The following is a 12,190-nucleotide window of genomic DNA, read 5'->3' as shown; positions in this document are numbered from 1 at the left end:
CTTTGTATCCACCCTCTGCCCTCCCAAACTCCCCCCAAAAGGCAAATTTTAAAAAGAATACATACATACATACATACATTTATACATCTTGTCATGGAAGCTATAGTATGTCACAGTGTGTCCCACAGCATACTCTTTTATCCATACATCTTTACTTGTTCATTGAAGTGAGTCATTGGTCTGATTTGAAGCCTCTGGTTTCTACTACACCATCAGTACTGGATGCTCACTGGGACTCCTCTTAGATATCCTGTTGTTGCCTTGTGTCATGGAGGTCCTGCACCTTTATTTCTGTAGGACTGGCCCCTTCATGTGTTCCAGCAGTTCATAGGTGAGGTATATGTTGGGGTGAGCCAACTCGATGCTCTGGATCTGAACCTGGGGGGTAGCTGACCGGTACCCACACCACCACGGCAAGCTCTCTAGCACAGTCTTGGCTAGCTTACCCAGTACTGCAGCCAACAAGGGATAGGGCCAGCTCTCCTGAAATCATGACCTCAGGGCTGGTTCACTTGTACCTTCACCACCAGGGCCAGTTCTACTGTGCTATCTAGGCAAGGTCTGCTCTCCTGATTACTGCAGCCAGTGAGAGGCCAGGCTTCTGGGCCAGCTTTCCCACCTGCCCTGCTATAGGCAGCAAGGGGCAAGAGGGAGACATCTCTCCCTCACCCACACCAACACAAGGCAGATGGGGGGCTGGGCCAGCTTTCCTACTCTCATAAGATGCAGCTGTGCCCTTCTCCCCCACCACCACCAGGGCCAGCTCTACTGTGCTACCTAGGCATGGTGTAGGGCCACTTCTCCGGGGCAGGTCCAGCTCTGCACAGAGCATCAACATAGTCCCGTGAGTGGTAATTTGAGCTATGGACCCCTACTGCTGCATGGCCATAGGCCAGACATGGCCCTCAGCAGGAGCACAAGCCAGGACTTCACCATGTCTTCAGGTGGCAGAGAAGATTATTCATCCCCACCCTCATGTTTCCAACCCCACCTCTCTTCATAGTGCTCAGGCCATCCCCTTCTCTTTATTTCCCGTCTGTACACCCCATTCTGGCATGTTGTAGTAGCTTCTGCTGTGGATGGGCCGCAAAGCTAGTGGCCTCTGGGTAATCATAGGGCTGGGGGCTGATGTTCTTTGTAAGAGTCCTCTATGTCCTAGGCTTTCCCTGTTGTCTCCATAGTCCTTCCTAAAGTTGTGGGGTGGCCATACCATTGTCCTAAGTTTCTAGATTGTACAGATGAGGCTTTGAAACCATAAACAGTCGTGTGAGAAGCCTGAACTCAACTCCCTGTGGCATGCGTTGCTTTACCCCGAGTTGCTCATCACCCACACACCCACCCCTGCCCCCCACATCCACCCCTGACCCCCACACACCCACCCCTGCCCCCTACACCCCACCCCTGACCCCTTGATCTTACCTTGCTCTTCAGCTTCCTCTTACCTTTCAATGTGACCCATTACTCCCTTTGTTCTGCAGCTGACAATGAAAACAACATCACCTCCAACCAGTCCCGATCTCCACCTGCTGCAGTGGAAGAAAAGTGGAAACCTCAGGCCCAGAGGAACAGTGCCAACAACAGTAGGTCTCAGTATGCTGGATCCTGGGACCCCTGGAAGTCCTACAGCCCCAGTGCATCTGTAGCCTGTCTCCCCACTGCATCTATAGCCTGTTTCTCCATTGCATCTATACCCTGCAGCCCTACTACATCTATACCCTGAAGTCCCACTGCATCTATACCCTGCAGTCCCACTGCATCTATAGTCTGTTTCCCCACTGCATCTATAGCCTGTCTCCCCAACTGCATCCATACCATGTCTCCCCACTGCATCTATAGCCTGTTTCTCCATTGCATCTATACCCTGCAGCCCCACTACATCTATACCCTGAAGTCCCACTGCATCTATAGTCTGTTTCCCCACTGCATCTATAGCCTGTCTCCCCAACTGCATCCATACCATGTCTCCCCACTGCATCTATACCCTGAAGTCCCACTGCATCTATAGTCTGTCTCCCCAGTGCATCTATAGCCTGTCTCCCCCACTGCATCCATACCATGTCTCCCCACTGCATCTATACCCTGCAGTCCCACTGCATCTATAGTCTGTCTCCCCACTGCATCTATAGCCTGTCTCCCCCACTGCATCCATACCATGTCTCCCCACTGCATCTATATCCTGCAATCCCACTGCATCTATAGTCTGTCTCCCCACTGCATCTATAGCCTGTCTCCCCACTGCATCCATACCCTGTCTCCCCACTGCATCCATACCGTCTCCCCACTGTATCTATAGCCTGTCTCCCCACTGTATCTATAGCCTGTCTCCCCACTGCATCTATAGCCTGTCTCCCCACTGCATCTATACCCTGTCTCCCCACTGCATCTATACCCTGTCTCCCCACTGCATCCATAGCCTGTCTCCCCACTGCATCCATAGCCTGTCTCTCATTGCATTTATAGCCTGTGCCCCACTGCATCCATAGCCTATCTCCCCACTGGACCCATACCCTGTCTCTCATTGCTAACACCTGTACTTCCTGTGAGACTGAAGATGATGCTTACTTGTCCTTAGGACTCAGGCAGGAATTCTCAGCTTACAGACAGGCAAAAGAAAGCCAGGAAGAAGGGGTGTGTGTGTGTGTGTCCCCAATGCACTACTTTTTTTCTTCCAGAGCTGAGGACTGAACCCAGGGCCTTGTGCTTGCTAGGCAAGCGCTCTACCATTGAGCTAAATCCCCAACCCCCAACACACTACTTAAAGCCAGAGTCACAGCTAGAACCCCACATGTTTACAATTTCCGTAGACTCTTTTCTTGACACTAGCCCTATAACACTTTCCTCACTAAAGATTCCTATATAATTCCTGCTGAGAAAAAGGTTATATTCAAAGGTTTAGGTAACTGGCATATGTGGCAAGTATGTTGCGTACCCACGGTAGGCATTATTTATCAACCATAGAACTTTATCCCTATGGTGCCATAGGGATATGGTACAGACCATATCAATTTGTATGCGAAACAAAATCTATTTGTTATTCTTCATGCTAACCATTTAGGATATTGCTACTGCCAGGTTAAGCAGCTTTGAACGTCAAAAGTAATCCTTTCTCTTTTTGTGTCCCCTGCCAGCCACAACCAGTGGTTTGACGCCTAACAGTGTAATCCCTGAGAAGGAGCGGCAAAACATCGCAGAGCGGCTACTGCGGGTCATGTGTGCTGACCTGGGTGCACTGAGCGTGGTCAGTGGGAAGGAGTTCCTCAAGTTGGCTCAAACCTTGGTAGACAGTGGCGCCCGCTACGGGGCCTTCTCGGTCACTGAGATCTTGGGCAATTTTAACACCTTGGCACTGAAGCACCTGCCACGCATGTACAACCAGGTGAAGGTGAAGGTGACATGTGCCCTAGGCAGCAATGCCTGCCTAGGCATCGGTGTCACATGCCACTCCCAGAGTGTGGGCCCTGACTCCTGCTACATCCTCACGGCCTATCAGGCCGAGGGTAACCACATCAAGAGCTATGTGCTGGGTGTGAAGGGCGCAGACATTCGTGACAGTGGTGACTTGGTGCATCACTGGGTGCAGAACGTGCTATCAGAGTTTGTGATGTCAGAGATCCGGACCGTATATGTGACAGACTGCCGGGTGAGCACGTCCGCCTTCTCCAAGGCCGGCATGTGCCTTCGCTGCTCAGCCTGTGCCTTGAACTCAGTGGTGCAGAGTGTGCTGAGCAAGCGGACACTGCAGGCCCGCAGCATGCATGAGGTCATCGAGCTGCTCAACGTGTGTGAGGACCTAGCAGGCTCTACGGGCCTGGCCAAGGAGACCTTTGGCTCTCTGGAGGAGACGTCACCGCCACCCTGCTGGAACTCAGTGACAGACTCGCTGCTGCTGGTCCACGAGCGCTATGAGCAGATCTGCGAGTTCTATAGCCGTGCCAAGAAGATGAACCTCATTCAGAGCCTCAACAAGCACTTGCTGAGCAACCTGGCCGCCATCCTGACCCCCGTGAAGCAGGCTGTCATAGAGCTGAGCAACGAGAGCCAGCCCACCCTACAGCTTGTGCTCCCTACCTACGTCAGGCTCGAGAAGCTGTTCACAGCCAAGGCCAACGACGCGGGCACCGTCAGCAAGCTGTGCCATCTCTTTCTGGAAGCGCTCAAGGAGAACTTCAAGGTGCACCCGGCCCACAAAGTGGCCATGATCCTGGATCCTCAGCAGAAGCTTCGGCCTGTGCCGCCCTACCAGCACGAAGAGATCATTAGCAAGGTGTGTGAACTCATCAATGAGGTGAAGGAGTCCTGGGCCGAGGAGGCTGACTTCGAACCTGCTGCCAAGAAGGCTCGCTCAGCCACCGGAGAGCACCCCGCCGCTCAGGAAGAGGACCGGCTGGGCAAGAACGAAGTCTATGATTACCTTCAGGAACCCCTCTTTCAGACCACTCCTGATCTCTTCCAGTACTGGTCATGCGTGACCCAAAAGCACACGAAACTGGCCAAGCTAGCCTTCTGGCTCCTGGCGGTTCCTGCTGTCGGGGCTCGGAGCGGGTGTGTAAATATGTGTGAACAAGCACTTCTGATCAAAAGGAGGCGACTGCTTAGTCCCGAAGATATGAATAAGCTCATGTTTTTGAAATCTAACATGCTTTAAGACTCAACTTTGAGGGAAAAAAAAAACAGACAAAAAAAAAAAAGAAAAGAAAAACATTAGGAACACACACAACACTGTCACAAACAAAGAAATTTAAGTTCTAAACACTGTGGAACCTCATTGTAAATGCCCCTTGGAAACTTAAGTGCTTTTTTTTCGGTGTGTGTTTGTGTGTGTGTGTGTGTGTCTGTGTGTGTATTGTGTGGTGTAGTGTATGCACACATGTCCATACCCACACACATGACATTGCATGGGTAAAGGATGTGGGAAGCTCATACTCAAATGCACAGCCAGAGAACCTCCACATGCGTGCACACACACACACAGGCACACACAGATACACACACAAACACACAACCCTGGTGCATGCATGCATGCCTTTCCTTGGGCATGTGTGCACTGAACGGGGTGGGTCAGGAAAGCTGAGAGACTGGGAAAACAGGAGTGGTTTCGCTTTTCTCGGACAGGGGCTCTAAGGACTCCCGTTTTCAGGTGTGCAGATTGGGAGAAGCTGGGGTTGTGAGATATTCAGGCAGCTGAGGGCTGAAGTGAACTCCCATCCCCCAGCCCCAGCCCTCCCTCACCATCCCTTCATCTCCTCAACCCGTGGTACCCATCCTCTGCCCCAGCTGCTCCGGCCGGTTGTCCAAAACTGTGTCAGATGGACAGTTTCTGCACTGGACTTTATTTCTTGTTTCACCTTCAGGGCATTAAGCTGCTGTACCTGGGACCTCCCCCTCAGGTGTCCAGGGCAGCTGCCTTAGAAAACACACTATCTATCTCCCCAATTCAGGAAAGGAGACTCTAGAAATATAAAGCTGATGTTCTACTTTTTAATATAAGAGAGAGAGAGAAAAAAACAAGACTTTCTTTTTCCAGAGACATAGCTGACTCTCCACTCAGTTTTGTTGTTGTTGTTGTCGTCGTCATTTTTTACAATACTTTAGCAATTTTTTTATCTTATGGGGGACTTGGTTTCTTTTCACATGTGATTTCTGGGAGGCACTGAATGTCTGACTTACTTTCTGGAGTCTTGTTTGTTTTACTCACCCTCTTTTATTCCTAAGTCACACTGTAAACTAGCTCATCTCAATGGCGGTGTCCAGGACTCACCTAACCAAGATCAAGGCCATGGCTGTGGGTCTGGAGTAGGGAGCTGGGAGGAGCCCTGGGTCCTTGGCTGTGGGGCTTGGTGGAAGCTATAGTGGGAAGCATGTGGCTTTAGGATCCTGAATGTCATCGAGAGAGCCGCTGCCTGGTTCCTGCCTGTGGTCATGTGAATGTCTGCCTCATGAATGTCTGCCCCCCGTCCTCAGACTGCTTCCTCCTGCTCACCATGGCCTGACCTCCAGTTCTGCAGGGACACTGACTTAAGTCCATGTTTGTGTCTGCCAGACCCACAGCCTCTCCCACTCCCCAAATCCCAGGGGTTCTGGGAGTTTACAGCCCTCAGAGGTCCCCACAGGCACCTCAGACCTGTAGTCAGGACAGTGGTGGAGCACAGGATGTTGCTGGCTGAACAGTAGGCATTCTGCAGGTGGATGTGCTGACTAAATGCTGTGAAAGGGCTTGTTAGCCCTTGCTTCTAATCCCCTTGGCCAGGAACTAATGCTTCTACACACAGTCCAGATGCCAAGAGGGGGCCGCCATTCTCTTCACAGGATGATGAGCAAAACTACCCCATAAAGGTCTTTAGCTTGGTGTCTCTGATCCCTCCAGTGACCACAGCTGTGGTATGGGGATGCTTATACTTCATGCTGAGAATGGCCACCCCTGAGGGGTTATTTGCAAAATCACCTCTCCTACCTGGGGCTTGGACTGCCCCCCTCCTCCATCATAAAGCATTACACAACTGAAAGATACCTCGACTTCAAAAGCACTGTACCCGTAGCCCTCGCCTGTCAGCAGGAGGGGAGTAGAGATGTGAAGACTCAGTGGCTTCCAGTTATGCTCAAGGTTCCAGAACTCTGTCCTTGAGGCCTAAGCCCACACTCTTCACCTCACATGTCTAACCAAGCTCTCCTGTAGAGTCTCAGACACACAAACAGATCAGAGAAGGCTGCGTCCACATCCACTTCAGCAAGCTATGGTCTCAGGAACCACCATACAATCCCTACTGCAAGGGATGTTGTAGACATTTCCATCATGGTGTCTTCAACGTGGCACTTACCGTCAGAGGAACCTCTGTCCACAGTGGAGAGATCCAGACAGGAACTGAATGTTGCACCCTGAAGAATGTAGGAATGTCTTCACACTGCCCGTGGACTTCCAGGAGGTGGGCTCTGGATTGATGATGAAGGATACCTCTGGTCTCCCTCGTCTGTTGGGAATGGGGTTGTAACCCAGCACTTGTAGCCACACTGGAAGCTGGGTGCTTTGCGCAGTCAGTGAAAACAGATCCTCAGGCAGAGCTGGGCCCGAGCTGCTGTTACAGCCAAGCCCAGATGTGCATTGCAGGTACTCTTTTGGAGTGTGGAATATTCTCCCTCCAGAAAGAAAATTAGCGTTAAACTCCAGGCATCTGGTCATAGGTAGTCACCTCCTGTCCAGTTCATTTGCACCTTGAATCATCTATCCTCAAGGCTTAGATTGCCTCTATAGCTTCAGCGTGAGCCCCACTTGGTCCTCAGAAACTCATCGCTGGGATGCCTCGTCCTCAAAGATTAGAAGGGAGTAGGCGGTCATTTCTCTCTAGTGTCCCTAACCGGAAAAGCTGCCCAGTGTCTGCTGTCATCTGGGCCATCTCCACAGTGCACATCCTGCAGCCAACAGCTCAGTAAATCCCAAAGATCCCCCAGGTCCAGCCACAGGCCCCGTCAACAGCAATATCCAACTTACCAAATTCTAGTTCAGCCAAAGCACTAAGAAAGGCTCTTCCAGTTGATCTCCAGTGGCCTGGGCTGGCCTCAGCCTTCAGAAGGATTTTGCCATCTGCCTCTTGATTCTGTGATCACTATAGGTTTTTCCATCATAGGCTATTGGGGGCTGCAACACCAGGAAGCTGGGCCATTTCTAGCATACAGCCTAGCTTGAGCTGTATGATTCTCTGGACACAAATGGCCGTTGCTTTAACATCCATGGACTCAAACGCAGAAGGAGAGAAGAGGAGCTTCCATTAGTAAGGTTCTCCCCTCAGGCTACTGTCACTTTGTTTCATCGGTGAAACAGGCTCTTTTGCCTGGGATTCAGTCACTCAAGTGGTCTCAGGTTCTATGAGGAGTGGTTATACATGGAAGCACTTATTCTCAGCGTGGTTCTGTTCCCAACACCCAAGTCCTCCTGTCAAGCTTCCCTTGCACGGCTTTCACAGCGCCCAGAATTCAGTGTGTCCCGAGTGAACACGGCTACCTGCATCCCATTCCTAGGGCTAGCCTGCACGGGAAGCCACATGTTACAGCACGAGGGATGCTGTCAGTATTCTGCCTGGTGGCTCTACATTTGGCATTGTGGGGTTGGCGCTAGGCAGAGGGAAAGGTACCTGTTTCCTGGTGAGAAGGGCAGCTGGTGACACTGATTAGAACTCATCTCCAGGTTTCTAGGAAGGACCTGGACACCAGCCGTGTGGGCTGGCCAAGAGTCTTCATTTCAGTTCGACAACTTTGATCTGCACTTTGAAGAAACGGAAGAATTCTACAAGGCATGTTTTCCACTGTGAAGCTGAATCTCTGCTTTTGGAGACCCGCCCCCCCCCCCAATATTTTTTTTGAGCAAGGTCCACTGGACTCCAATTTTCCTGGACTTGGGCTAGACTTCCTGAGGAGAGTGTGGATGTCGTACATGCTCACTCAGAGGACACAGGGTCACCAAGAAATAGCAAAGCTCGTATGTAGGCAGGATGCCACACCAGACCTTGTCATATCATGCTCGAAGAGAAGAGCACAGGACACTCGGTACCCCATAAGCTATGCCAAGCTCCCAGCTTCCTGGTCTTGGCAGCGGTGTGACATTGTTTTGTCTGTCTTTTATCTAGAAGAAGGTTTCTGGAGGGCAGAACCAAGAGAGTGAGGCTCAGGCTATACCCTGGAGACAGTGCATAGGGGCTCCTGTCCCCAGGGCCATGGGAGAGCTGGCGAGGAGGCTGCCCCTCCCCTTCACTGTGGCAAACGTTTGCTAGGCAAACCAATGATGCGGTGTTTCCTCATGTTTCCCTCCCATCTCCCCTTTGCAGGCTCTCCAGGGGTCAGGGATGGTTGTGGCTGTGGTTGTTTTTTTTCCTCTCTTATTTGGGTCTGAGGATGGTAGTCTGGAGAGCCCTGGCTTTGACCAAGGGAACCTGTGGTCTCTGAGCACGTATAGACCTCACATGGAAGAGGGTGGTGCTTTAAGGTTCCACTCCCACTTGGGAAGTTGACTAGCCTTGGAGTTGGCATTGGCATCACCACCAGCCAAGGTCCTACCATTCCTTGGGCACCTTGACTCTTTGAACCAAAGGTCCTTAAAGGGGCAGAGCCCAGCCTTGTCCTTAGGAGTCAGAATCTGCAGGCCCGCTGGAAGGGGGGCTCCCACAATCCAGGTGCCAGAAGGCTCACCTAGGACCATTCTTCCAGCCAGCCATCGTGGGTGGCTTCCCAAACAGGGCTCGAGCCTGTGGCCTGACTTGGGCTGGGTCTGGCCAACCATGAAAGAGCAAGAGCCATGTGGCAGGGCCATCCAGATCCCAGGCATCAGGAAACCATTTTGTATAACAGCCCGAAGCAGAGATATTTTTTAAGACGCATGAAGTATTTTCAGTTGTCTTCTGATCCTATCGTGTTTTTTTTTTCTTTTCCCCATAACTTCCCGTTGGTGATCCATTCACATCAGGTAAATCTTGAGAACGCCTTGGTGCCCCATTCCTCCTGCCCTCCTACTCAGTGACCACGTGTGTGCACCTCCATCCTGTCTCAGTAGTAAAGACGTTCTAGGCAATACCATAGACACATCTGTGTCTCGCTTCGAGTGCAAGAAACTCAAGTCATCTTAAAAAAAATTTAAAAACACAAAAAAAATTTACAAAAAAAGCAAACACACACACAAAAAATATCTTTTTTAGGCCAGAGTTTTCTACAGGTATTAATGAATATTTTTCTTAATCCTTATAAGTTTTATGTGTTTAATATTTCTTAATACCAGTAGTATTAATTTATACTTTTGTAGCAACATAATATTTTTATAAACAGCCAATGCTTGGCTCAAGTCTTCACGGGGGTTTATGCAGGGCTATCTTAGGGACCCTGTGTACCATGTACTGTATTTAAAAAAAAAAAGTTACCCAGTGTCACACTTGCTGTGTTAATAACAAAGAAGTCATTGGCGGTCTCCTGTATTGATGGTGTGGGTGCAACAGTCCTTCCGGGAGCCACATTGCATGGGGGTTCAGTTGCCAGTTCTTGTGATACATAAACTCCCAAGGCCAAACTTGAGGGTTTATTTAGGGTTTTCTGTGTGTCCTTTGGGGTGTTTTATTTTACTTTGGTTTTAGGTACTGTTTCTCCATTTTATAGCCAGATTGGTTTCATGGTGTTTAAACATTTTACTGATGTCAAATGGAAGAAAGGAACAGAAAATTTTTAAAAGAGATTTTTACAAAGTAATAAAATGTAAAACCGAGCTGTTTCAATGTTACTGTCTTTCCGTGTCTGTTCTTGTCCACAAGTGGACTATTCCCATGGATTGTGGAGAAGAGGAAGGTTCCACTGGGTTCCTTAAGTCACCAAAAGCCCTGGCCCAAGATTCAGTTCCTCCCCTGACCCCCAAACCGTTTCCCAGCTGGTTGATGCCAAGGTAAAATGACATCCTTCCATGACTAGAGGATCAGTCGCCTAAGGGCGCTCCCGAGTTCATGTCAGTGTTGTATTTATGGTTTTACAATAAAACAACCTTTAGGAACCTCTGGTGTGTGATGTTTTTCTTAGGTTGGGGTTGGGCCATATCATCTACACAACACAGATCCTGCAGTGGCTAGAGGATAGAAGTCCGGTACCAAGGTAGCATGAGCCTGTTACACTCTAAAGTCATGCTTGCACATTCTTCATTTGAGTCATTGGTTGGCACAGCACAGGCCCAGCTCAGTATTTGGTGGGTATAAGAGAAGGCACCCCAGGATTCTGTGAGCTGCTGTGAGATGACTTGTAGAGAGCTGTCATGGAGAATAAGGGATGGGTTTTAGTCAGTCCTGCTGGTTCAGTACAGAAGGCACACATCTAAGTGGGCCTGGCCCCACAGTCGTCCATGAGGCTCTCGTGCCTTTACTGTAGTGTCTGGGTCTCCCATGCAACCTGCATGTGTTTACGGCTGTTACATGTATCATTTGTTTCCTGGGCAAACCAGCCCAATTCCTGATAGCACTGGAACTCTAAACACATGAGAGTTGGCTCCTACCACTTATTCAGAGTCTGATGTCACAGACAAGAGGACATTTTTGCTTTCCTTCCATAGGCTTGAAGTTGAGGGAGAAAAGATCCCACTGGAAAATGAACGTGTGGAGGGGAGGGTATAGGACCTCAAGGGAGCCCAGCACAGGAAAGCTGCCCCCTTTAGTCTCCAGGTAAGTAAAGCACAGAGTCCCTCCCCACCTCAGGCTCCACCCACTCCCCTCACTAGTGCTAAGGAACTCCACTCTAAGATGAGTTATTAGTATCTTCTGAAAAAACTTCCGTCGGATTATGTGCAGGTGACCTAAGTATACTGGCCCCTTCCCAGAGGGCATCAGCCTAGCCCTGCAGACATGCCCCTGGGAGCTTCTACAAGGGGGTCATGGGCACCTCTGTATCAGCAGATAAAGTTGGCACAGGGATTTCCCCACGGCTGAAACTATAAGGAAGTCTGTGGTGTCCATAAATTTTCTGAATTCCTTGACCTCCAGGGTCAAATAAGGCCAGGCCTCTGGGCCTCACCACTGGAGGGCTAGCCTCTGGGTTATGGCCATTTAAGAAGATGTTTATTTATTTTTTTTTGTAACTTTGATATTCCCTTGTGGTTCATTGTGTTCAGTGGTCAAAGTATGTGCTGTGGTCAAAGGCTGCTGTGAGAGCCAAGGAAGTTCCTATGGGTCAAGCTGCATTTGTGCAGATTACATTCTATACATTTAGAATGTTCTCCACATACAGAAAGTGCAATACATAATACAGCGAATAAAATGTGTACACATGTGTGTAAGAAGATGTTTCTTAAGCAGCCACATATATACTGTAGCAAGTAAATATGGAGAATAACCACACACACACACACACCCCCCCCGCCCCAGGCAAGACTGGATACTCTGCGCCTCCTCAGGGTAAGGGCTCCTGGGTGGAGAATGAATCCTGAGGCCTTCCTTGTGGGAGAAGTGTTGTGGATTCCTGGAACTGAGTTACAGACAGTGCTCATCCAAGGGATGATTGTGTTGTCAGGGTTCACGATTTATTTACTAGTTAAAGCTGTAGCGAGTCCCGGGAATGCCTGTCATGATGGAGGTTGAAGATGCCTAGCCTGATAGGCTCAGAACTGTCACAGAAGCAAATGCCTTCAGGACAGACAATTGGAGACAGGAAACGTGAGCTACAGGGAGAAGTATCCTCAGAGGAC

The 12,190-nt window shown here is 49.9% G+C and overlaps 1 protein-coding gene across 7 annotated transcripts in view; it reads left to right on the top strand.

The window, feature by feature from the left end:
* Positions 1-10,449, top strand: part of Znf618 (zinc finger protein 618) — a 175,963-nt gene extending 165,514 nt beyond the window's left edge. For all 7 annotated transcript variants that reach the window (XM_021160792.3, XM_021160791.3, XM_029476688.2 and 4 more), the window contains 2 exons: positions 1,479-1,580; positions 3,129-10,449. In XM_021160792.3, the coding sequence (XP_021016451.1) occupies positions 1,479-1,580; positions 3,129-4,645 (1,619 nt within the window). In that variant the 3' untranslated portion in view covers positions 4,646-10,449. The remainder of the gene's footprint in view (positions 1-1,478; positions 1,581-3,128) is intronic.
* Positions 10,450-12,190: the final 1,741 nt, after the last annotated feature.

The sequence above is a fragment of the Mus caroli genome, unplaced genomic scaffold (genome assembly GCF_978045245.1).
Source record: "Mus caroli unplaced genomic scaffold, Mus_caroli_1 scaffold_6, whole genome shotgun sequence".
Lineage (NCBI taxonomy): Eukaryota > Metazoa > Chordata > Mammalia > Rodentia > Muridae > Mus > Mus caroli.
Note: the sequence above shows the minus strand (reverse complement) of the source record. Positions and strands in the feature narration are given on the sequence as shown.